Source organism: Lepidothrix coronata, unplaced genomic scaffold (genome assembly GCF_001604755.1).
Source record: "Lepidothrix coronata isolate B3197 unplaced genomic scaffold, Lepidothrix_coronata-1.0 Scaffold91, whole genome shotgun sequence".
NCBI classification, from domain to species: Eukaryota; Metazoa; Chordata; class Aves; order Passeriformes; family Pipridae; genus Lepidothrix; species Lepidothrix coronata.
In genome coordinates, this window is record NW_016690271.1 from 2,388,330 (window position 1) to 2,400,761 (window position 12,432).

The window sequence follows — 12,432 nt, forward strand, 5'->3', positions numbered from 1 at the left end:
CTTCTGCAGAGCTGTGCTAGTGGCAGTTCAGTGTTGATGGAACAGCAGTGAGAAGGACTAGAAGGGTATGTGCTTTTTTATGTGTGCCTGGATGTGTTTGACAGGGGGACCAGGAGACACATCTACAATTGTTTATTGATGTCAGCAATATTAGAAGGTGTTGTCTTTAATGTTCTATGAATAGCACACATGGAGTGTTCACTACTGAAGTAGAATGTTTCACCCTGAGCAGTAATGTGTAATTTCTTTGGTTTCAGCTGTTGGAATTGGAATGGGAACTGGCATTTAGTCTTCCAGGAAAAATATTGTTAAATTGTCTTGGTCTGAGCAGAACAAGTTTGTTGTAAATGAGATTTCCATAAATGCCAGCGAATCCATGAATTCCCTTTCTATGTGCCAAAGATGAGTGTGAGAGTAGAAGATGAAAACTCGTGAAACCCTTTCCTAAAACATCTGTGCCGAGGTGGAGGGAGAGGGTTTCTCGATCGGAGCGGGGACAGGCGACGTTTATCCCGCAGCAGCCCTGGCTGGTCGGAGCGGTAGGAGGAGGAAACAAGAGGAGGAAAATATTCTGTGCCTGTTTTTTTTTTTTAATGCTGGCACGTGTGGCTGTGTTGCAGAGACACAGCATGCTGAAGCAGCAGGACCTGAACATTGCCATGATGGTGACGTCGCGGGAGGTCCTGAGCGCCCTTTCCCAGCTGGTGCCGTGCGTGGGCTGCCGGCGCAGCGTGGAAAGGCTCTTCTCCCAGCTCGTGGAATCCGGGAATCCAGCGCTGGAGCCCCTCACAGTGGGGCCGAAGGGGGTGCTCTCTGTGACTCGCAGCTGTATGACTGATGCAAAGAAGCTTTATACACTCTTCTACGTGCATGGGTGAGTGCCTTGGGACTGCCCAGGGGAAAGGAAGGCTGCTGTCTGTGCGTTTGTCTGGGCTGCCTTCCTGGGGACCCTAAATTGTCACATCTTGCATCTTAGAGTACATCCTTGTCATAGAATCATAGAATCAGCTGGGTTGGAAGGGACCTCTGAGATCATCAAGTCCAACCCTTGATCCACTCCTGCTGTGGTTGCTAGACCATGGCACTGATGCCACATCCAGTCTTGTCTTAAAAACCTCCTTGTCTTTTATATCATGTTAAACTACTTATTGCCTAAACTGGGAAAAAGCAAACCCAAAACTTAATCTGATTTTCATATCACCAGTTGCAATGCCATGATGGCAGTTAAAAGATACCAATATTTAAATATTGGCATCTATAAATATAAATATATTCGGCCATTAATCTGACACAGGCACTGTGGGGTTTTCGTGGTGTCTGGAAGAAGAGTGATTGTTTGCCTCTCTACTTGGCATGGAAAAAATAAAAGAAAACAAATTAATTAATACCTGCCCACCAAAACTTTCTGTTCTTGGGTAGAAAGGTAACCCTGAGAAAGTGAAACCTTCTGGGTTTGGTGAGCACAAAAAATAGCCCCAGTGCCATTAGTTTCTCAGATGTCACCAGAGCAAACAGTGAGTGCTCAACACGCTGTGCCTTGGCCTTCCAGTTGGCTTCAGGTCCTTCTTCTTGCTCCAGTGAGCAGGAAAAGTAGGAGAGGTTAGTGCAGAGCTGAGGAGATGGAGATCTGGAGAGCGAGGTGGTGTAAGAACAAGTGCTTTCCAGAATCCTAAGCTGGTTACATTTCTTTTTCCATAGGTCCAAACTGAATGACATGATTGATGCAATTCCCAAAAGTAAGAAGAACAAGAGATGTCAGCTACACTCCCTGGACACACACAAACCAAAACCTTTGGGGTAAGTTCCGATTCAATCTCAAATATTTTAAGAACCAAAGTATTGATGATAATTTATTTTTAAGCATTGAGATCAGTTCTTACACGATGATCTGTTTGCCAGAGTTAGCTGGATTATAGCAGACCCAAATGGGGGAGAGGAAGAGAAGCACCAGGAGTTTTGGGCGTGCTCAGGGCACGGGTGGCTTCTGCACTGTGATGGAAAGACAGACTGGTTCTTATGCTCTAGACCAAAAGGATTGATCAGCAGATTTTCTCACATGGAGTTGAACGAGTACATGCTAAACAAATATACATCCTTTTGCTTGGGATTATTAAAAATGCCTTGCACAACTGTTAATCAAGGGCTTTATTGTGGTCGGGTGCAGGGTTAAAACTGGGACTCGATAAAATGTGTTTTCTCAAAATGTGACGGCATGTTTTGAATACACCACTGAAAAATATGCATATATGCCAACTGGTTAACCAGAAAAACACTCCCTGTAAATCTGTTGTGGATTTTGGAAGTGGTGTTTTTTGTTGGGTTTTTTTGTTGTTGTTTTTTTTTAATGTGATGACCAATAAATTGGGCTCTTGTGCTTGGCTGGAGCGTCTGGACCTTTTTTAGTCAGTTGTGTTCTGCTCCTGGTTGAGTGTACAACCTGTGAAAGTTGGTTTCCAGTTACAGGACATGTATTTTTCTATGCAGATTTGAGTCTCTTTGGGTTCAGTTAAATCCCCTGAGATACCAGGGATATGGAATTTGACACTCGATTTTTGCTTGTGCTCCCTCAGCACAGTGGTAACTAATAATTATCTCCTATTATATTTTGGTTTACAGGCCTTTCATATAATTAGTTTAAAGCTTGTGTTACACAGGATCATGAAGGTATAGGGGTATATATTTTTTTTTTAAATAAAGCAAATTCACAGCATTATGAGAGTGGGTTTTGTTTTTTTTCCTTATCTTTAATAAGTTTAATCTTTTCTGTGTGAGAACACACACCGTGGAACCCGCAGTTGGCATTTTGGGCACGGCAGAACAGTTCTCCAACTGAATGAACAGAGAGGAGAGCGCTGCCTTTATTTCCTCAATTCATGCTGGAATAAATCCCTTTAGTGTTTTGGATGCAGATTAATAGGGAATATGTGGAAAAGCAATATTTTATTATAGTGCAAGGAAAACTTTTGGCTTTCTCAGGTAACGTGGCTCGTGGGCCATCAGGGTGGTTTGCTACAGAAACAGGACTTGCACTCCCTTGCTCAGTCAAACCCCTTTGTGCTGGGCAGAAGTGCCCAGGGTGTATCAGCACTGATATTTCTCCAAACAAATCTTCCTGCAGTGGCACAAACCCACTCCAGAAGAGCCATGGAGGCATCCAAGGGAATCGTCTCAGGGAGCAAACCTTATTAATCAATGTAGAGCTACTTCTGCACAAGAAACTCCTTCAGATGAGTTGCATCTGTTGGGCATTTCATGCACACAAAAAGGGCTTTGAGTTGTAATTGTGTGTTTAATTAGAGGGGTTATGTAAGCAGCTAATTCCACTCGAGGGTTGCTTGACGTGCTCGGTTTCAGTGTCCCTGGGTCATGGCTGCTCGGTGCCATTTGGGGCTCAGGAGCATTTTAAACTCTCAGAAGTGCAGGCCCTGTGCTCTGGCAAACGAGATCATGGCATGTATAAGTACTGCAGTTAGGAAACAGAGGTGCTTCCTCCCATTTTCCTGCTGTGTTGTATCCGTCCATGAGCTCACACAGAAGTGATGAAGTGTCAAGTGTAGACAAGCCTGTGAGTAAACATGACATGTGATTTAATGTTTATTCTTTGCTCTATAATTTACTTTTAGCTTATCCAATAACTATGTCATTTTAGTATTTTTCTGGCAAATTTTTTACATTTAATATAGAGTGTTTTATGGGTTTTTTATGGTAGTAGACATGTGGAATTTGGAGGTTTTGTTTTGCTTTTTTCTTTTATTATTTTAGTGAATTATCTTATGAAATTTAATCTTAAAAGTTATGTGTGTTTAAAGTAATATTCTGAAACATTACTACTGGTTTTCAGCTGTAACTTTAAAAAGTCATGATGAGTCTGGATTGTAAACGTGGACAGCAAAATTTCCATCTCATGTCTGACCCAGACTTTCTTAGAAGTTAAGGCTTAACCTGTAGAGAATTCAAAGTAAATTAAGGAACACAGCAGCATTTTCATAGGATTTGCTTAGGAAAAATAACTAGTTCATAATATATATATGTTATAGGTCTGAAAAATGTTTGGTAATACTATGTGACAGTGAAGGGAGCAGTAACAGACTCAGTACAAAGAAATTAAAAGCAGTTAAAAGTAGAGAAGACAGGAGGAGGAGGAAAGAGAGCAAGTGTAGCATCATTTTCTGCTATGGACCTTCCCAGAGAGCAGTCAGGTAAACCAAAGAGGCTTTGCTTTGCTTCTTTCCTAACCCCCCCCAGGATAATGTGCAGCCTTTTGTCTCCTCTGATTGTTTTGCAGGGGCTGTTGGATGGATGTGTGGGAGCTCATGTCCCAGGAATGCAGGGATGAAGTAGTTTTAATCGACTCTAGTTGTCTTCTAGAAACGTTAGAAACCTACCTACGAAAACACAGGTATGTGAAAGGAACAGAGGGTTCCTTTTCAGCAAGACATCTGCAGTTAAAAAATGCAATAAGTGTGTGCTAAGTGTGTTCACACAGCGTTTGAATGCGTGGAGCCTTTTAAAACTGAAGGTCTCAGCTTGGTGGTGACAGAGGACCCTGCAGGTTGCATTGGGGCAGTGGATGAGACAAAGATGGTGAAATGTTCTCTGTGTTTTACCTGTTGCTCCAGGTTATGGTGGGGGAAATGTGGAGACCTTGGGTGAAGTCACAGCTGCTTGTCTTCATTATTTTGGTTAGGATTAATTTACAATTTAATGTGTTAAAACTGTGTATATTCATTCACTCTTTCACAAGTAGCCCACTCCAGGATTATGCTCTTAGGCTTTCAGGGAGTATGTGCCTGTTCAGCAGCAGATTTTAGGCTTGGTGTTGCCTGTAAATCACTGTTCTAAACCAGTTGTTTATGACTTGCAGTGCTGGTGCTGTTAAGTCTCTCTTGCAGGGCAGAAATAAGCCACTAAATTATAGTTGCATGTGTGCAGTAGCTGCTGTGCTGATTAAAAAGTTTTCGTTTCCAGCAGTCTCAAGGTTCTGATATGAACTGTGGGGGCACAGATGGGTGTGGGGGTGGCGGTGCTGTGGAAATAACACTTTGGAAACAAAATAACTTTAATCTCCTGTGACATTAAACAGGGCTTTGGCAGCGTTCCTGCTGCTAACCTGCAATAATATTGCTGTTTTCTTTGCTTTCACCACCGAAACTAGGCAGGTACCGTGGTTCTGTCACACAGCAAAGTGTGTTTGACTTGGTGTTGTCAAGCTGGACACACTAGGAAAGGGAAAAACACCATCCAGGGCTGGCATGGAGAGCCAGTTTTTCAAGCTGAAATGTGAGCAGCTTGTCTGACTTGCATTTTTAGAGTAATGCAGCAAGAGGTTTTGTAGCTTCTTGAAGGTTACTCCTCTTATGACATAGAATGAGCTTAATTTGGTTGTATTTTAATTATAACAGACTTTGTAACTGTGCTCTTCTCACACATGAGCTGTCACATGTTTAAAATGAATGTGTGGTGTTATAAATAAACCTTGTTTGGCTATCAGCACAGTAATCTAATAATTCAAAATATGCTTAAAGGTGTTTGTAGTGGAAACAAACACTGCTCTTGTACAGCAGGGGCAACAGAGGAAACTTATTTCTTATCACTTGAGTACACTTTAAATAATTGCTGTAAGGTAACTTGGAGTGTGTTCCTTGAGAGGGATTTTGTTCTGGCTTGTACTAAGGGTTCAGCTTGTTCACTGTTAGATTTCTGATCTTTGAATGAAGGTGCAATTGCATATCCACATCCATGTGGCAACTTCTTGATATTAACAATTAGCTTACCTTTTGCTTTGGAGCATGAAAGTTTTGATACCCAGACTTTTATATATGGTAGGTGGGATAATTCATACAGGCAATTTATTACAGAATCCCAGAATGTGCTGAGCTGGGGGGACCCACCAGGATCATCCAGTCCAACCCTCAGCCCTGCACAGGCCCATCCCCAAGGGTCACCCCCTGTGCCCCAGAGGATCATCCAAACCCTCCTGGAGCTCTGGCAGCCTTGGGGCTGTGCCCACTGCCCTGGGGAGCCTGGGCAGTGCCCAACCAGCCTCTGGGGGAAGAACCTTTCCCTGAGATCCAACCCGACCCTGCCCTGACACAGCTCCAGCCGTTCCCTGGGTGCTGTCCCTGGTTCCCCCAGAGCAGAGCTCAGTGCCTGCCCCTCCTCTGCCCCTCTGGAGGAACTTCTAACTGCAGTTACAGCCAAAATCTCGTTACTTTACCTTTTGAAGTGACACAAAGCTCCCGTGCCCCTGTTGGAGCGGGGTCAGACGGTCGGTCGGGCCCGATGCCCCGCTGGGACGGGAGCTCAGCTGTGCTGTGCTTCCCCCAGGTTCTGCACTGACTGCAAGAACAAGGTGCTGCGTGCCTACAACATCCTCATCGGGGAGCTGGACTGCAGCAAGGAGAAGGGTTACTGTGCTGCCCTGTACGAGGGGCTGCGCTGCTGCCCCCACGAGCGCCACATCCACGTGTGCTGCGAGACCGACTTCATCGCCCACCTCCTGGGGAGGGCCGAGCCCGAGTTCGCAGGAGGGTATGAGTATGTAATTGGCTAGAGTGGGCTATCTAGCGCTTTGCTTCTTTATTTTATCCTTCAATGTCTTTTGCCAAAGTGGTTTTTTGTGCCTCCTCGCTGCGTGATGAACCCGTGACTGTGAATATTGGGAGACTCTGGAGGTGGCGCTTCGAAGTAGCCGAGGTTTCATCTGTGCTTTTGACTTTCAAAGTGCATTTCAGGAAAGAAATTGCCCAGTGTCTCCTGGTTCATTGTTCACTGCTTGTCCATTGGGGTGTTCAAATATGCGAAATAGAAAGACAACCTTGGTTGACAGTTCTGCCAAATGCCAAGTGTTCAGGTTAATTTTGCTGCCATTTTTGTATTATGGTACTTTCTGAACCTGTTTTAGCATCTTAAAATCTCCCAGTGAAAAGTACAGTTCTGAGCTCAATATCACAGAATGGTTTGGGTTGGAAGGGATATTAAAGATCCTTAAAAGAGACCTTCCTAGTTCCAACCCCAGTACCTTTAAAGCTCAGTCACAACCGTTTAATTAAGAGGGTCAATCCTTTTATAATGATTTTCCCTCAGTAGATGATAGATTGAACAGGTTGAGAGATAATGGATTGACAATGAACAGATTAATACAGAAATGTTTTTGCTTTGTACGGTAAGTAACGTATAAAACTTCTTTGTGTGTTTACCCAACTTCAGTTAACTGATGGTGAAATATTTGCTGTAAACTCAATGCATATTTTAGGAAACAAAAGAACGGCAAATTAAAACTGCTGCTCTCTCCTGGTAAGGGCAGGGACTGATGGGGTGACTCCTGAAGTCCGAGGTGGGAAGGCACAGAGCTGTTCACCAGCACAGCGAGCCCGTCAGGAGCTCAGTGGTGGCTTTGACCTGGTCCTTTCTATTTTGCATCCGCATGTGGCACAGCAGAGCCAGGGCGAGAGGCTGCTCGTGCCAGCAGAACCTGCAGCTGCACCCAGACCAACACGGCAGCCACTGCTTTGATCCCTGGCTTGGCTTCCAGCTGCTTTAACAACGCTGTGCTTTGGTTCAACTCCTGTGCAGGCGCAGGGAGAGGCACGCCAAGACAATAGACATCGCCCAGGAGGAGGTGCTGACCTGCCTGGGCATCCACCTCTACGAGAGGTTGCACCGGATCTGGCAGAAGCTGCGGGCGGAGGAGCAGACGTGGCAGATGCTCTTCTACCTGGGGGTCGATGCTCTGCGCAAAAGCTTCGAGGTAAATCGAGTTTTATCTGACTGTATCTAACTCCATTTTCACTACAGTTCTTTTTTTCTGCTTTCTCCACATGTTAGGCTTCAAGGGTGTTGCAGTGACTCCCTCGTTGAGTTGTGTGACATCCCTGCACAGCACAGCTGTGTTCTGATGTGAAATCTGCTGGAATGGAAAAGATTGAGCCTTGCTTTTACTTTCAAGCTGCATGTTGTAGTACACTGAGCCTTCTGTGTTTTTAATTCACAGTTATTTCTGTGTTCTTCTACGTGATGGCATTTAAAGTAGGTCAGGTTGCAGCAGTTTTTATTTGGTTTATGAGTAAAACTGGAGGATGTGCCTTTGAATTACAGACATGATTGTTAACTCCTGCATTCCATGTGTTCCAAATGCACTCTGTGGCATCTTGAGGTTCAGACAGAACCCCACGTGGTTCCTTTAACATATACCAGTAGTTCATGTTAGTCAATAGTTGGTATGACAGATCTTTTTTGTTACCTTTATCTTCCCTTCATAATGACTGTTCTTTCTCAAAACTTCCAAAACATCAGAGAAGGAGGAAGAAAATCAGTTTGGGAACGGTCATAGTGGAACCCTAAACTAGTTCTCGGAGTTTTTTTACAAGTAATTTGTTTTTTAAATACCAAAAATGATATGGAAGTTGCCTTGGACAGGGAATGCTTCAGCATTTGTGTCAGGTTTTGCCTTGGTGGGGTTTTAAACTAGTAAAGTATGGAGCTGAAAATCCATTGACATTGTAAAACTCAGGGAATTTTACTGGTATGCAAGGATGGCTGTGAATTTGAAATACAGAACTTATGTGGGGCTCTTTTCTAAGCTGAGTAGGAATGATGGGGGCTCATTTTGGCTAAAGGAATTTCCAGAGTGATTTGGGAAAAAAAACCCTCCAAAATAAAAGCAAGCCCTCTGAATTTATTTTTGTCTCTGTAAGAGCATCAATCCAGAATAGTTGACTAGTTTAATTATATTCTGTTAACTCTGTACCTAGATGTGGCATTATGGTATTTGTTCTAAATTTAGTATTAAGGAACTTAATTAGATACTAGCTATATTTTGAGATACACCTACACTTCAGGTTGGACTGCCTAGGAAATGAGTAGGTTTTTCACTGCAGGAATTCTGTACCTGTAGTTCTGATGTGGGTTTTTTGTGCTGCTGTGTTAAATAATCAGAGTATCTACCACGTAAACAGATCCCAAAATGCATAAAATTCAGCAGCTTTTCACTGAAAATTGTGAATATGGACCATAAGTGAAACACAGAGCTCCTCCATGGAAATATCTTCAGCAGTCTGAGCAGAGGGAATAAATCTGGATGGGCATTTTTCTTCTGTAGTCAAGAGTTGTGTTGCTGGGACTTTATGACTGGCTGCTTTCCTCCTCCTTTTTTATAAATGTGAAAGCTTGAATTGTGATAACTGCTATAAATAGATCTAACCTCTTGCAAACAGATGGCTGTGGAAAAAGTGCAAGGTATTAGTCGATTGGAACAGCTCTGTGAAGAATTTTCGGAAGAAGAAAGAGTGAGAGAGCTGAAACAAGAGAAGAAACGCCAAAAACGGAAGAACAGACGGAAAAATAAGTGTGTGTGTGAGATCCCTGCTCCTCTGCAGGCAACAGAAGAGAAGGAAATCAATCAGGCAAAGGTAAACGGGGCTTTCAGGTGCTTCATTCATCAGATCTCTGTTCATGGTAGGATTCTTGAGGGGTTTTTACTGTATTTTTGGGAACTGGTTTTGGTTACTGGTGGAATTTAAAACTTTTTCAGATTAGTACAGCCTTTGTAAAGTAGTTACCTGGAACTCCTCAGCTTTTGGGGGCTCGGGGTTTCTTTTTTTAAATCCTAAATCTGGGGTTTAGCTTATGCCAGAGTATTTTTCAACTATAACTCCTTCGAGATCACTTAATACAGGAAATCAAATGCTACTTGTAGACAATTCCCATTGAATTTTTGGAGAGGAGGAAGCTTTAATTGACTAAGTGCAATTACTCAGGATATGTTGACTGAACTTAGTTGACTGTAGGTCAGATTACTGTAGGAAGGTTGGTTGGAATTTGTTTAGTTGTCCTGTGTTTGTGAAGAATTGGAAGCAATGCTGTTATCAGTCAGTGCCAGCTGGTTTTTGTTGTGGAAGGAGTGTCCTTTGCAAGGCTGCTTTCAGTGCCTGCAAGTGTGTTTTGTTTGTGTTTTAAGGAGAACTCCAACTTCACAGAAAGCAGTTGCAAAGCCTGTGGTAGCACCGAAGAAGCCAACAACTGTGTAGAAGTAATTGTTACTAATGAAAGCACCTCTTGCACTTGTCCTAGTAGTGGTACCCTATTAGGTTCACCCAAAATCAAGAAAGGTATGTTCATTGTTATTATTTTTCATTTTTAAAAACGTTTGCTTTTTAGGGGTAAACAGGGCTCAGCTATTTTTAAAAACAATTGGGTTTTTGGAGAGATGCTCTAGTGGAAGGTTCCCCTGGTCTATAGGAAGGTGTCCCTGCCCTTGGCAGGAGGGTGGAACGAGACGATTTTTAAGGTCCCTTCCAACCTGAACCAGTCTGGGATTCTATGAATTCCTTTTTGTAGAGGCATAACTGAAGAACATGCAGCAGTTCCTGTGGATGACAGTGATTTTTGGCTTTGCCTCAGGTTTATCTCCACACTGTACTGGCAGTGACTGTGGCTATTCATCGAGCATGGAGGGCAGTGAAACAGGGTCTCGGGAGGGGTCGGATGTGGCCTGCACCGAAGGCATCTGCAACCACGATGAAAATGGTAGGTTTGGGAAGAAGATAATAATGCTTTAGTGTCCCCAAAACTGCAGTAGCTTAGAATTAACATCTCCTTTTGCAGGAGACGATCCCTGTGTCCATCGCTGCGACGACAAGGAGGAGGATGGGGACAGCTGTGTGGAATGCTGGGCTAACGCGGAAGAGAACAACACAAAAGGCAAAAACAAAAAGAAGAAAAAGAAAAGCAAAGCTTTGAAGTGTGAGAATGACCATGTAAGGACCATGGCTCTGCCAGATGCTTCTCTAAATGCTTACGTTTGAAAGTAGTTACGGGAGGATTTTAAGTCCCGTTTGTGCTTAATGCTGAAAACGGGGTAACAGAGATCTTCTGTTCCCTCTCCATCCAAGTTTTGGAATTGAGGTCCTTCCTGGAGTAGGTTGTGGTGGAAAGAATCTCTACTATATTCCTAAGCATGTGCACTTTTGCTTACTCTCAGTGAATTAACATCCCTGCCCATCCCAGGCACACATTTAAAAATACCTATCCTTGCTCTCCTTTGAACTCTCCCCTTTTTCCCCTCTGCTTCCACCTGAAACTCGAATGTTCCATGTCAAATACCACGGGGTAGTTCATTCCAGGCTTGTTTTCCATTTCAGATTCAGAAACTTGGAAGCTGTCTGGCAGATCCAGGTACCAGAGAGACCTCAGGGAATCTCACGCACACAGAGTTCCATCGCGACAAGACCAAAGACTCACATGCTGAGAGCTGCTGTAGCGCAGACAAAAGCGGCCAGCAGTTGCCTTGGTTTGAGCATATGAAAAATGTGTCACAGTTTGCAGAACCTACAGAAATGTCACTCGTTCCTGATACTGGAAAAGGTGCCAAAAGCTTAGTGGAACTCCTTGTAAGTAACGGCTCCCTCAGAATTGGAGGTTGTAGCATCCTGCTTTAAGACTGCGGAGGGTGGGGCTTAGAACTCAGATCCCACTGAGGAACTGTTGGACTCCCAGTGTTTAGTTTGTTTGCCTGGTGCACGTTCTCTGGGAAGTTTATGGCTGAAATGCTTTGCAGGGGAGGAGAAATTGTCCCTGGAATGCAGTGGCAGAAGTGTTCATTGTCAAGGGTTGCATTATTCCATAACATGAAGTGGGTATTATTGCTGCCCTCAGGCCTCAAATGTTACTTCCCACTGCAGGCTCCTTGGACAGCTTTCTTCTATCTCCCTTTCCTTTCCATCTCCTTCCCCTTATTTAGATCCTTTCCTCTTTCTTCCCCCCCTTTTTCCTCTTTCTTTCCTTCCCTTTTCCTCTTGCCCCTGCTTTTTTTCCCCTCTTCCCCCTCCTCCTTTTTTTTTTTTTCCCTCTTTCTTTTCCCTCCTTTTCCCCCAAAAACCTCAAACGAAAATCATCCTCTTCCCACATGGAAATGTGAATGATTTCATGACTTTGTGGCTGCCTCTCACCCCAGGAAGCAGCAGAGCCCTGGATGTGAGTTGGGTGGCTGGATGAGCCCCGTGGGACTCGGGTTGTGTGTGTGCCCCCAGATGTGCTGCAGCTCTGAAATCCCCCTTCCCCTTCGCAGGACGAGTCCGAGTGCACTTCTGACGAGGAGCTGTTCATCTCCCAGGACGAGATCCAGTCCTTCATGGCAAACAACAAGTCTTTCTACAGCAACCGGGAGCAGTACCGGCAGCACCTGAAGGAGAAGTTCAACAAGTACTGTCGCCTCAACGACCACAAGGGGCCCGTCTGCAACAGCTGGCTGGCAACAGCTGGAGCCAACTGAGCCCGGTCCCCTCTCTGTCTGTCACTGAAACTCGAGATGACTACTGCGCCTTCTCCTTCCAGACTTAATTTAGTGACTTAACGGCAAAATTTTATCTTAAATTAATGTGATTCTTTTTTTCTTGTTTTTTTTTTTTTTTTTTTTTTTTTTTTTTTTTTTTT

General features: G+C 43.9%; 1 protein-coding gene across 6 annotated transcripts in view; it reads left to right on the forward strand.

Moving 5' to 3' along the window:
• Positions 1-12,329, forward strand: part of GGNBP2 (gametogenetin binding protein 2) — an 18,532-nt gene extending 6,203 nt beyond the window's left edge. For 2 of the 6 annotated variants that reach the window (XM_017821715.1, XM_017821716.1), the window contains exons 4-15: positions 621-874; positions 1,699-1,797; positions 4,038-4,199; positions 4,286-4,399; positions 6,328-6,537; positions 7,576-7,750; positions 9,216-9,410; positions 9,959-10,109; positions 10,402-10,527; positions 10,606-10,757; positions 11,142-11,390; positions 12,068-12,329. In XM_017821715.1, the coding sequence (XP_017677204.1) occupies positions 621-874; positions 1,699-1,797; positions 4,038-4,199; positions 4,286-4,399; positions 6,328-6,537; positions 7,576-7,750; positions 9,216-9,410; positions 9,959-10,109; positions 10,402-10,527; positions 10,606-10,757; positions 11,142-11,390; positions 12,068-12,271 (2,091 nt within the window). In that variant the 3' untranslated portion in view covers positions 12,272-12,329. The remainder of the gene's footprint in view (positions 1-620; positions 875-1,698; positions 1,798-4,037; positions 4,200-4,285; positions 4,400-6,327; positions 6,538-7,575; positions 7,751-9,215; positions 9,411-9,958; positions 10,110-10,401; positions 10,528-10,605; positions 10,758-11,141; positions 11,391-12,067) is intronic. The other 4 variants (XM_017821718.1, XM_017821719.1, XM_017821717.1 and 1 more) reach the window with 3 other exon arrangements.
• The last annotated feature ends 103 nt before the right edge of the window (positions 12,330-12,432 follow it).